The 14,091-nt window shown below is 39.2% G+C and overlaps 1 protein-coding gene across 1 annotated transcript; it reads right to left on the bottom strand.

Annotated features, from left to right (window-relative positions):
- Nucleotides 1–3,529: 3,529 nt before the first annotated feature.
- LOC128874067 (sortilin-related receptor-like) lies at nt 3,530–13,978 on the bottom strand. The gene is made up of 12 exons (XM_054118341.1): nt 13,750–13,978; nt 13,290–13,670; nt 11,916–12,191; nt 11,675–11,836; nt 11,322–11,600; nt 10,960–11,225; nt 7,113–10,835; nt 6,351–6,904; nt 6,032–6,285; nt 5,453–5,930; nt 5,144–5,350; nt 3,530–5,082 (listed from the first exon to the last, which is right to left on the bottom strand). The coding sequence occupies exons 2-12, from the start codon at nt 13,557–13,559 to the stop codon at nt 5,021–5,023; spliced, it is 6,531 nt and encodes a 2,176-aa protein (XP_053974316.1). The 5' UTR covers nt 13,560–13,670; nt 13,750–13,978; the 3' UTR covers nt 3,530–5,020.
- Between the last annotated feature and the right edge of the window lie 113 nt (nt 13,979–14,091).

Below are 14,091 nucleotides of genomic sequence, written 5' to 3'. Positions count from 1 at the left end.
GAAAACTGTATCATCGATTTATCCCGTTCCTCTCTCTTTCGTCGACTAGTTTAGGATCTGTAGCGACGATGCGAAATAAAATGCAACCTCGAAGCGAAGAGATCGACTCGAAAATAAAAGAAAAATTATTTTTACAAGTTTACTTACCGTTTCGTAACATATTTCGTTTGGCGAAGTAACATACGTGTATTACATAGGCCTAGCTTCTCTGCGATTAGCGAATCCAATATCCCGCTACTCTTAAGCATTCTCGATTAAGCGAACTCGATCGAGACCGTGAATCGAGCCGGAGAATTCGAGCAAGTTGCGAGGAAATAAGAGGGTGTCGTTCGTAGCGCGCGCTAACGCGTTAACGTTGTAACATGTTAATCGGCGCCAGTAAAGGACTAATTTCACGCAACTAAACCCATTAACTATTACCATCGAACAACCTATTGTTTCGCTTACACGTATTTTCTCGTGATTTGACACGAGATGTCTGGTTCCTTCCGCCTCCTTGATACCTCTGCAACCATAGCATGTGTCATTTTCTCGTTGGCCACGCCACGCGTTCCACTACTGCCGCGGTGCGTCCAACAGCTTCTATAGAATTACCATTTCCAGAATTATATGGTTTTTCGTAAAGAGTAGTATCGGAATGCTGGAAAAAATTGGACCAATCTTTTTTCCGAATTACAGTTATAATTCGCGTTGAATTTAATTATAATCGGATCACAGAAAATGCAAACACGATTCAGTTAATTTGTATTCGCGTTCTCTAATTAATTGCGTGCTTCAAAGTTGCCCGATAGAAATCTTAATTATTCGCAAGAGAAAGGCTCGGATTCGTTAAAAATACGCCTCCGGCAAACAGTTTGCACATGCAAGATGTTACGCGAGTATACGTAATCGGTCGTTTTAGTCTCCACTAACGAGAGAACGGGTGATATAATTTGGCGTGGATGATTTCAAGTGTTTTCAACGCCTCGGTGAAAGAGTAATGACGCGTGAAAAGTCTCGAAAGCTTCGATAATTTACAGATCCATCTTTTTACGAGTAGCGTAACGATCGATAACATTTTTAGTGGCCACTTATCTTAAAATTCCAATTCGCTTTGTACTTAAAACGATGTAAATATGTCATCGAGGTCCAGTTAAATACTTAGGCGCCGATCTAATCGAGGTGTTAACGTAACGACGTAATACATCTCTGTATGCAATTTTCACGTCACGTTGCGCCAGCGACAGCATGTGCGTGCACGCGAATCGGCAACGATCATCTGATAACCGGGTGAGCGTTAGTCTTCTGTAAACTTCAACGGAACAGTTTACAAGAAAATCGTTTCAACCGTCTCGGCGTCGGAACATAATCTTCGTAAAAAGTACGATGAGCGAACCGCGTACGCGCGTACACCGAGCCTATAATTAAGGAAACAATTATTATTGCGGTACATTTGCACGTGCGTAGCCCAGTTTCGAGTTCCACACTAACGTTTCGTACCGCAACAACCTATCGTCAACCTTCTTTTTTTTAACCCTCGCAACAATCATTTTTCTGATCAATCTTCAATTGTTCAATTTCAAAACGATCCTAAACGTGGAAATTGTTTCATTCCTTCCATCCCAAACCCCTTTACCTTCGTTTTCATTTAATTTTCCATTCGAACCTAGACGCATCGAACGCGAACCCGCTATGCGCGCGACCGTTGAAAATTACGACACAAAAGGCCACAGGGGACTCGCGATATTCCGTTCTTCTCATTTTTAATGAAATAACGGTGTAAAAATTCTCGAATTATCTCTGACAAGTTCAACGGAAATGCTCAGTCTCCCAAGAAACTGGCTCACCACGAAATCGACCGGACATGGGCAGCTTCCTTGTCCCAGTTGTTCTACTTTTTGCCAACTCGTCGGCAAACATTTCCGCCGGAAATGTCGCGTTTCGTTCTCCAACGATCATCAGCAATTCGAAGGAACGGAATCGTCCTCGTTGCTAAAATCACCAATGATCAAAAGATATCTACTATACGTAGGTGTCTATATATCTATAGAAGATATGTTTACGAGGAGAAACATTATTAAGTATCACGTAAGGTTATTGGTAACAATGAATAATATCGACATTTCTTCACCTGTAAGGAATATTTTTATTAAAATTATCGGTAGAAAATCGTGACTATCGTGACTACTGTGGACTCGTGTAACTGTATCGTATAAAATTACTTCACGGAAATTGTAAAAGGAATGTAGCAAGAGTTTTAGAGCGATCACAGCAATTGTATAATAAATCGATCGGATCTATGACGCGGCTAGGTTTAATATTAACGCACAGTTTTATCAGTGTCAACGACCTCAAAATATTAACGTTTTAATTTTACGCGAATAGGATGAAATGCATACGTGTACGGTGAATAAATTAACAGTGCGTTTGGTAGTATTATCGATTAAAATTAATTCATTACATGTTATTCTATTACATAATATTATAATATTAAATATATATATATATATTTGCTTCGCTACGAAGACAATACGTAACCAGTATGCACGACAGTCATTTTCCTTTCCTCTTAAAACAAAATCACGCTTCTTTGTGCCTTAATTTCATTTATTTACACGCAAATATATTATATGTATACGTATATAGATTTATATATTATGTATATATCACTGTTATATTGCTATAACCCTTGAGATTTACACGTACAAGCTACGCACCCTTGAAATCGTCGCTCTCGCGAAACTGGATCAAAATATCCGAGTCCATCGTTCTTGTTCACCCTCCTATTCTTTAACTGCAATCTCAACAAATCTTTATCCCCCAGAGAATTCGTCGAATGCTTGTCACCTCCTAATCGCAATAAAATCGTAAAGATAAATATATTACGAACTACGAGTCGCGCACAATAAAAATCAAATATACAATCGAGTCGTAATAAAACTCGACGCGCAACGAAATTCGGTGTTAACAATTCGTTTAGTCTTTTATAGCTTGAAACTAATTGAAATACTTCGATTAAAATATTAGTATTTAAAATTTAAAATTAATCGCTAAAAATACCAAGAACAGTACTCCTGAGATTAAGCACACTTCGATCGAAACCGTTGTAAACCTACCTAGTCATTTAGAAGCGACACAGCAACGATCAAACTCTGATAATACTGCTTGATACTTTCTGTTCACCGACAAACTGCCCGTCTCTATCCTTCCGTTGAGCGATAAACCGTTAAATCTTCATTCGACATATGCAAATTTACAATCATGTAGGATCTCTTTCATTTCACTTAACAGTACAACGATTCTTTTCTCCTGAATAAGGAATGATCCTAATAGGATCTCCTTCGACACACATTTTCGTTTGAAAGGAATAAAAATTCGGTTAAAAATCGCTTTACGAACATGCCAAATTTTGTACCTAACTAACTTTCCCGGAAATTATGATCGATTCCGCCTATAAAAGAGGGTGTCGAATTGGTTCGTCGAAGATGCAAATCTTCGGTTTTTCAATGTGAGTTTCCAATATTGGCGAGCGAAGTTACAAATACGTTCAACCGCTTCATGTATTTATTATTTACATCTACAGACTGTTTCTCAATATGAGGCTAGTACTACAAAGATGCTGCTTGAATGTTTTCTCTGACATTTTAAAAAAGACATGTGTACATATAAAAGAAGTGCCCGAAACATTTATCGACGTGTTAAAGGTACATAACCATTCGATGAACCGCAAAGAAGACTTTAAAGTGGAACTTTTACATGAAATTTTATTGTACTTTCAAGTTCCCAATTCATCTCTACAGTAGTACTAGCCACATGTTCAAAAATAATCTGTACAATAAATTCAAATGTTGTTCCGTTCTAATACAACTGTGAACAGTGCGGGTCGAGTGAACTCTGTTCAAAGCGGAACATAAAAGTTGCACTGTTTCTCGATCGGTATGCTTAAAAAATACATCTTTTTTATATATTATTACATATTTTTTATCAATAGGTATTAGACAAAAAAGTGATCCGAACTGCTTTCTTCCTTAGTAAGACACGACCTAAGTATAGTCACCAATCATCGTCGTTATTATACTGAAACGATTAAACTAACGGAACTTTCACCGCTGCCACAAGCTTCGTGTATTCTTCTTAAAAGTATGAATAAGCTTATTCGTGTGTTTGTGTGTTACATAAAAAAGATTTATTACAAAAAAGTAAAAAGATCTAGAGCAAATTCGCTCGTATAAATGCCGACTTTAGACAAGAAAAATTTCTCAAAATGGTAAACCCAACGGGACTCCGCTGTCGGTAAAAATATTTCAAAGCATAGACGATATAAGAACTTCGTCAGAACATACATGATTTCCTCGTTATGCATATACAGTAGAAATCCGTGTGAACGTAATCGTGTACATCTCGAAAATGTTCATAGGTTCTGCGATTCGGTACAAAATATTTACTATATGTACAGATTATTCTCTCTTCTCTCTTCAACCCTCTCATACATTGTCCGACTTTTACAGGTATATCAAACAACAGTTTCCATCTCTGCGGCCCCGCCGATACGACGTAAACTTAACTTTCCGTATACTAATCAATATCATGTACATGTATAATTAGATCTCTACACAACGTAAGGTATCGATACGCAAAAGCTTTCATGTAAGTGCTCTAAGCAGCCAGTCTAATCTATCTGTATTTACTGCGATTAATGAAGTGTGTCAGTCTTGAGCCACTTTCATAAAAGCTTCCCACTTTTATGATCAGGTCTTTACCTATGTGTGTGTGTATGGGTATGTGTGTGTATATGTATATATATATACACATATGTATATATATATACACATATGTATATATACTCGAAGTTATCATATTAATAATAGTGAATTGGCACATTCCTCCTACATGTAAACATTATCTTTATACCCATGTACGTATACACGTATACTGCTCCTATCGATTCTGTTACGTATCTTCTCTCTGTGTATGTATGTTTGTGTACGTGTAAAAGCGTAAGTAAGTGTACTGTACGGCAGATGTTGTGTGTATCCCCTGTTCATGCAATTACCAACGGTTCATCGTCAGAGAAGCCTCGTATCACAGGACTGTCTTCTTCTTCTGCAAAGAAAAATCGAGTCGTTAATTGGTTGTTCACTTCTCAAATATCAAGCATACTAACCTAAACCGTCTGTAGTTCCTGGAAAAGTCGCTTGTCCACGTCTAGTATCGTAATGACTATTGGCAAACTGCGTGAAAGTATTAGACAACTTTCTGTGTCTTATGATGAAGTAAGCCAATGCGGAACCTAGGGCCACGATTAGTAAACAGATCGGTATCGCAAAAGATAAGATATTCGACGGGTTCATCATCACTGGTAACATTGTCTCTGAAAATATTATATATCCATCATTATTCATTGAGAAGATATAACAACAATTAACTTTCAAGATAAAAATATTATGATTTACATGTACAATAAGATAGTTACCCGCAGATTTCCGGACGCTATAAATCTCGCTTAAAGGACTCTGATAGCCTTCGTGGGTGACCAAACGAACAGCAAAAGTATAAATCGTATCTGACTTAACATCCTTGTAAGTGTACGGTGGCTGATCGATCTTGTAAACTTTAGCAATCGATTCGTTCATCTTGTTCGATCCTTCCACCACCAGGATCTCGTAATGATAGTTCGTAGTTATAAGACTTTCCGGTACATTTTGCTGTTGCCAAAAGATAACGTAGCGCTCATTCTCATGAAGAACTTTCAATTGATGAGGTGGCGAGATCGTAGGTGCCGTGTAGATAACCGGCTGACTTTGTATAGCGTTATCAACATCCGTTGCTATAACGATCCGATACTTGCCACCATATTTTATCGAATTAAAAGTGTGTTTTACGATCGTTTCGTTTGTTGGTGGTAAAGTAACAACAAAACGTTTGTTGAGCGTCATCTCTGTCACAGTAATCTGAAAACAAGGCAACGATGTAACCTACACTTTTGTAGGTCTACTCGTGTTTAAGATCTAACACTAGCTTAATTTAATTTAATGCGAAGCTCAGAACTCACCGTGTACTTGATAGGTTCGTCAATCGTGGGACAACTTGCACTCCATGAAATGATTATGCTATCGGGTCTACTCGTCGACGCAACCCTCAATTTCTTCGGTGGAGCACGTTGATTGAAATGCGTGAATATTGAAACCGGTGTACTCAAAGGACCCGCACCATATTCTCCATTAACACCAACCGCGAACATGTAGTATTCACAAGCTTCCAAATCCTTAATGGTAGCTGACAAGTTCGTGGTGAGAAGCTTGTAATCTAGAAAAATTCCATGAGGTTAGTAAACATCTAGAGTCACGAATATTTGTTTGCTACAAAAATACCTTTAAAAAATTCCACTATTTCGACAGCGTAATGAATCGCATACTGCCACTTGATCTTCCGCAGGCTCTTTGGTGGATCCCAAGACAATTTCACAGTTGTTCCTTGAAGTTTAACTAATTGAGCAACAAGTGTCGTCACCAATGGTAAAGGTGTACCATCCGTAACTGCAGATACGGTGGTAGGCTTTCCAACATACTTCTTCTTTACAGCACTAATCTCAAATGTGTATTTAGTTCCTGGGGCCAATTTAGTGACTTCTATCTGATTATTCAACGTTGCGACCATTTTTAACGAGGGATACGTAGCAGGAGCCTTAGGAGTAATATGATATCCATCGACGTCCTTCAATGGCTTCCAAGCTAAGGTGACCGAGTGATTCGTGGTTGAGACAACTTTAAGACCTTCGATGTCGTCTATGTTTGCAGACCCGTCAAAAGTTAAGGTTACCACATTGAATAAAGTAGACTCGTGAAACTCGTTTTTGGCTACTACCCAAAACGAATAATTCCTACTTGCCACGAAAGGCATATAGATAGTCGCTGACGTCTGCTGTCTAAACCAAACATTGAAAACAATTATTATAACATCTATTCCGATCCTTGGAACAGTTACGAAGAATCATTGTTTTAAACACTTGCTTTAAAAAAAAAATGAAACAAATAAACGTACGTATTTTCTCTGTAACGATTCTACGTAACCACTATCACCAAGAATCTTTATATAACAAATGAAAAAAAGTTAATTCCATAAGAGTTTCAAACCCTAGTCTAAAGAATCGCATGGGCGGCATAGGTGGTGCAACGTAAACTTCGTAACCGATGATTGGTCCATTCGGATGCAGAGGTGGCAGCCAACTGACTTCGACGCAAGTTCCATTACCCTGCACAACGGTGACGTTTCGTGGTTCCGAAGGAGTACCTGGCTTAGTCGTAACAATCTGATATTTCGCTGGCGGGAAAACGTTCGATTGTCCCTTTAGTCTAACGTGAACCGTTACATTGTAGCGAGTATAAGGCTGAAGATTGTTAAACTGATATTCCATGTCTTCGATCCATTTGGTAGCGTTGGTCCAGTTTGCGCCAGGTTCCGCAAGCGATATAGATGGTAGAAACTCAAAAGTCACATTTGCAGGTACCGGGATCCACCAAAACAAGATGAAACCGGTAGCATTCACTGATCGTTCGTCAACTCCCATCACGAGAACCTGGTAAACGCGAGAGCTGTTCTTCTCGCAGTTGTTCTCATCGAAGCCATCCAAACAATCTTGATGCCCGTTACAGTAAGCTGACAAGGGAAAGCAACGCGTCTCGTCGCAAGGAAACAGACCTACGAAACAGGACGGAGTGGCCGCTAGACTAGAATGTTGTTCACCTGGGCAGCCTAACTCGTCGCTACCATCGGGACACTCTTCTATACCGTTACAGACATCTTTTATAGGTATGCAAGAACCATCCATGCGACACATGAACTGGCCTTCTCTGCAGGTAACCTGAACTCCGTCGCAGTGCACCTCGTCTTCCCCAGACGGACAATCGTTCGAGCCGTCGCATACCCACGCGTCCTGTATACATTTACCGTTTAGGCATTGGAATTGATGGTCTCCGCAAACTTTGGTTTGTTCGGTAATGGATACGATAGTAGAAGCGTCGACTTCCTCGGGATACCCGCAACCCATCTCATCGGAATCATCACCGCAGTCATTTACGCTGTCGCATTTCCACCAGTAAGGTACGCACTTCTTATTGTTGCACATGAACATCCAGGGGTTGCAAAGATTTGTGATCTGCGTCGGAGTCAATGGCGCCGGAGGAACCGTAACGGTACAGTTCACCTCGTCCGAACCATCAGTGCAATCCATATCACCGTCGCACACCCAAGATTTATAAATGCATCGATGTTTAACCAGTGACATATTACACGTAAATTGCCAATTCTCGCAAACCATATTGGAGCAATCTGCCTCGTCCATCCCGTCCGTGCAATCATGCTCTCCGTCACACTTCCAACCAGTTGGTATGCACGTTTGGTCGGATTTACAGAGAATCTCGTCGGATCTGCAGGTACTCGGTGTTGTTTTTCCTTTGCAAGACAACTCGTCAGAGCCATCCCGACAATCATCCTCGCCATCGCATACCCACCTATGCGATATACATCTACTATTGTAGCACCTAAATTCAGACTCTGTACAATTTGAGTACTTGCAATTCATTTCGTCTTTGCCGTCTTTACAATCCTTATCCAGATCACAAACCCAGTACTTTGAAATGCATTTGTTATCGTCGCACTCGAAACTGTTCGAGCTACACGTAGTCCTGTTGCAGTGAATCTCATCCGAGTTGTCACCGCAATCGTTGTCGCCATCGCAACGCCAAAATGCAGGGATGCAAACGTCGTTATGACATGCGAATTGATTTGCCGCGCAGGTTCTAGCGACTCGTGGACACGTGGAGTTTGAGAAGGGTGGAATATTACCTGGACACATGCATTTTTCCTCGACCATCTCCATTCCGTCCGGACAAAGACAGACGTAACCACCGTGAGGTGCTCCAACGCAAATGTGCGAACAGGTACTGTTGGTGCAAGCGTTGGTGCCAACCTGTGTACTGTGTCCGAATACCTTCAGATCCATCAAACCAGACAGTTGACCGATAATAATGTTTATGCCTAAACCTTGATTCTTGTCCGCGACGAATATCATCGACTGCTTCCAATCATCCCAATACATATTGTCCTTGAATACCGCGACAGCAAAAGGATGCGATACGCGGCCATTCTTCGAAATCACCTTTTTGAACTTCTTACCATCGAAGTCGCTGGACCCGATATAATCCTGCCTGGCATCTACCCAATAAATTCGTTCTGCTATATGGTCTATCGTTATTCCATTTGGCCATTCAACGGTTGGCTCTACGAATAACCGTTTAACGTCCGTTCCATCAAGATTAGCCCTCGAAACAGAGGCATTGCCTGGAGCCCAATCGGTCCAAAACATGTAACCGTTCATTGGATGAACTGCTATACCTCTGGGTTTTTGCAGATTGTTAGGACCGAGAATTGTTCTTCGCATTCTTCCCATAGTTGATATATTTGTCCTGATCACTTGAATCCGCATCTTAACACCATCCACAAAGTACAGAAGATTCGATACCCAGTCCAGCGCCATTCCTTCTACGGAACTCAAGTCGGTTTCTACTAGAATTTCAGGAGCACTCATGCCATTATTGAAACATTGTCTACCAATCGTGTCATTCACAATATCCGCCCAATACAAACAATTATTTTTCATATCGTACTCTATGGCTATCACATTTTTTAAGTCGTGAACCGGCAACTTATCTAATCTCTCTCCTACCAAACTGATCCGCGATATATGTTCTCGTTGAGCCACCAACAAAAACTCCGACTCTTCTCCAATAGGACACGGAATTTCATCTGGCTCAAAATTTCTAGCTAAACCACCGATGCACTCGTCATCGGCTATTTTTACGTATCCTTTCGTTCGATTATAAAATTCTCCAGGTTTGCAGTCGCTTGGCACAGCGTAAGGATCGTGAAGAACGATGGTCTTGTCGCGAACGCAATGGTAGGAATCTCGCACGAACCCAAAATCGCACTCGTAGTCATTGTAATCGCACAGGCATATTTCCGTTTTTATCGGACGATCATAATCCACGCCCGTGTAACACTTTGCTTGTGCCGCTCTTCTCTGATAAGTCTCCATTCGGCCCAAGACACACGCCATCACCGGCAAATCTGTTGTACTGTTCTCTGTACTCGTTGGAGACCAGAACTTAAAATCATCCTTGGTGCAATCTCTTTCGAATACATTCCGCAAGTCAACTTTAATTATCAACCATTGATGCTGTCCGCTGTCTGAACCAAACATCGTAAACACCGTCGTGTTTTCTCCAGGTTCGGTCATTAATCCGTATACCCGTAACATTTTTTCATTAAACTTGTACGATTGCCAGGTTTCACCTTCGTCGACAGAATAAGAAAGATCGCTCGTCTCGCCGCGTGACTTGAAATACTTGACAGCTACCAAAAGACCGCCATGATCACCCATATTAAAGAAATAATAGTCCTTAAGGACTTGTTTCCACGTAAGTCCAGCATCTCTGGACACGTAAAGAGCAGGATGACCTTTAAGATTTGGTCCTATTACTCCGGTAGCCATTATAATACCAGGAGCGGACTTGGAACTCATAATCGACACTGATCTTGTCACGGGATACAACTGACTGAAACGTTGACTCAGGTGCAATGAACACGATTCTGAACAGTGAATATAGAACCCTTCGTGATTCGCTAGTGGTGGTTTGATGCGATTCCATGTTGCTCCATGGTCGAATGTTATCAACGATACTAGATTCTCTGGTCCGATAGAGCCTGATTTCGGTGTTCCTTTTACTTGCGATGCTATGTAAATACCACGAAGACCTTCAACCTTATACAAGTCTGTAAATGCCTCATCGGCTACATCGCTAAAAGAAGAAAATAAAAGTACAGATATTAATTGATCGGTAACGCTAATAACAAAATTCCAAAATTATTGAGACGTTCGCGATAAAGTTATACACCCGACTACTTTGCGTATCGCATACTTACTTTAACCAACTGTCTTTCCAAGTGTTGTTCGGGAAAAATGTAAGAATTCCATCAAGAGATAATACGAATGTTGCCTGCTTCTGATCTATGACTTCTGATATATAAAGATTGACTTGGGTTTCACTGTGAGCAGCCGCAACAAAGACTCTATTATGTGAAACATCGACGATGTGATAATTTTTACAAGGTAACTCTGTATTGAATTCAGCCTTAATAAAGCTATTATTCTTGTAAGACACGTAAAGATCTAAGCTTTCCGATCCATTCTGTTGAAACAAGTTTTGTTTATTTGTATCCGCTTATACCGAATATCATTATTTCTAACAATTTAACGTAAACACAATGAAACATGTATCGCGTACCTTTGTATTCTTCGATGTTGCAAATCTATAGTCGCCTCTAATTTGGAAATCTTCAACATTTGTCATTACAACTGTAAATGATCTATTGAACATTCTCATTTCCGATCGATAGCGAGACATTGGATACCATAGTTGTAACAAAGGTAATTCCAAAACAGTATTCGATCCAGAAGGTTCTATACGTTCGACGACTAAAGTAGATGTAGAGGACCAAAAGAATGCTTTCACATAATGGTACAATGTCACCCATGAGAGTCCCATATTTACCGATACCCATAACTGAATTAAAATAGTAATATTAATGCGATAACAACGCACAGATGATATGTAAAATTAAAGACCGAGAAACTTACTCTGCGCATACTATCGACTTTGTCGAGAGCGACAAGAAATGTAGGATTCATTTCATAAAATGAAATTTCGCTTGGATGGAATGGTACTGCCACTCGTAGAATAAATTCGCTATTGTTACGCGTAATGAAAATTAAACTATTTGAACTGTCTACAAAGACACACTGTAAAACACAATACATTATGAAAATAAAAAAGACAACTAATGGAAGAGAAAAGAACCATAATCAAATATATACTTACATATTTGTAATATTTTGGATGATTGATAAACTTGTCCAAAGTTGCATACGATGCATTAGGTTCAGAAGAAATCTTAAACTCTTCAGTTTTGTTCACAAATGTATCGCCATAATCGTAACTTATATATACAGCACTAGGATTGGTGGGTACCGGAACCTTACTTCCTTGAAGTCGTATCGTAGGTGCGCTATCTCTTGCCAGACATATTATTACATTAGATCCTTCACCTACCCAATGCACCATCAATTGTTGATGTGAATCATTCAAAGCATTAACCTGCAAACATTATAAGTATAAGTACATATCTCGTTGCTTATATTATAAGCAATTTTAAATAAAGTGTTGCCTATCTCTCTTTCAAGAATCCTTTTTTATAAGTAATAAAAGTTATCAAATAATATCAATCATAATAAAGATAAGGATAAACTGATAATACACACACATATACCAGGGGTATATGAAAATACAGGACAAACATTACAGGGAATACTTATTATTCATTTTTGAATGTATCGATATACATGTAGTTTACATTATCATACTGTAGTTTATTTTGGATACTGCTGACACATTCTACTTCTTTGTTATCAGCTGTGTGTATTTTCATACATGTAAAATTTAACACTTGATTGTGTTGTGACAGGCACCTATGACTAATTATCACGTTTCAATGCATCATCAAAACATTATACACATACATCATTTATTAATACAAATGCAATTTACTAACACAGAGTAAGTTGCATCGTTTTTCGAATTTTAAAATATCACTTCTAATTGATAACAAACTAATTTGTTTATGTACTCCTATAATTAGCTCAATTATTTTTTATGTATGTAGATATTATTAGAAACGTGAAATATTTGTTAATTATAACAAAGACTAATATTTATCCAATTCATGCGTCATAGAAAGATCCAACCAATGCACGAGGATTCCGCGATCAATGAAAGCTTTATTCGTCGGACGAACCCACGAAGAAAAAAAACAAAAAAAAATAAATAAATAAATAAAAATCCTATTGAAAAATTACAGAGACACGGAGAGCGGTTACTGACCTCTGCATGTCAATAACAGAACGACTATGATGCTATTACGTTTCGTTAGGATTGATTAAATTTAGTCCGGAAGGGACATAAAACGGCAATTACGCTCTCCACTGGTTGGCGCACAAAGGCAGTACTTGTACGCCGGCCTTATTAACTACGCGTAAAATTCTAAAATCGCCCCTATCGGTGAACAACACGTCCACCAAGATAAGACAACAAAAATAAAGCAAATTATATGGGGAAACGAGTTAATGGCATTTCTAGTCGTCGCGCACAATCAAACAAGTTGAATTGTACGTAATACGCAGAAAGATGATCGCGTACCTTCGTCACGATGTTCGGTTTATTATTTGAATTCATTGAAGGGACATCCCTGCGGTTACGACCAAATGACGTTTCGCTGGCATCATCCAAAAAATCTTCATTCCGGTTGATGATAAGTGGCCGTTTGTATCCAAACGAGTCATGGTCCTCCGTAATGTGAAGCGTCGTTGCTTTGTCACCGTATCTCTCCCCATTATTCGAACTCGTTAACAGTATTAAATGAAAAACAAGCGCGGAGTAATAGAAGGCCGAACTGATCCGGCCGGCCATCTTGCTCAGACTGAGTTTCTTTAATGACCACTACACACATATATACGCACCCTACGAATATACACGGTGTCCCAAAAGACCATATCCGTTGATCCGTTTCAGTTGAATAAACTATATCGAATAATAATTTGATGAAACTCAAGCATACCGACTAAGCGATTTGTCAATTATTAAATACATTCAAAAGTACCCAATATGCGGACGACGAAAAGAAATTTGGAGCACTGAAGATAACCTCTAAAATCCTAGCAAATGTGTTCCGCAACACATTCGACAAACGAATGACTTTCAAATACTAACGAATCGTTAATATTATACAAATCACTAAACTTGATCAAATGTTGTACAGTATTGAATCGGATTACAAGTTGTATAAATGAAACATTTTAAAATATCTTGAGAAGTTGTATAGACAACGTAAACGACAGCGACATTGATTACATTATCTAGAAACGTCGAGTCCAAGTATATATTTAGTCACTTTATGCTGCATACATAACCATTGGTTATATTATACTTACTAATGATTACT

Source organism: Hylaeus volcanicus, chromosome 3, assembly GCF_026283585.1.
Source record: "Hylaeus volcanicus isolate JK05 chromosome 3, UHH_iyHylVolc1.0_haploid, whole genome shotgun sequence".
NCBI classification, from domain to species: domain Eukaryota; kingdom Metazoa; phylum Arthropoda; class Insecta; order Hymenoptera; family Colletidae; genus Hylaeus; species Hylaeus volcanicus.
This window is presented reverse-complemented; position numbering and strand designations above follow the sequence as displayed.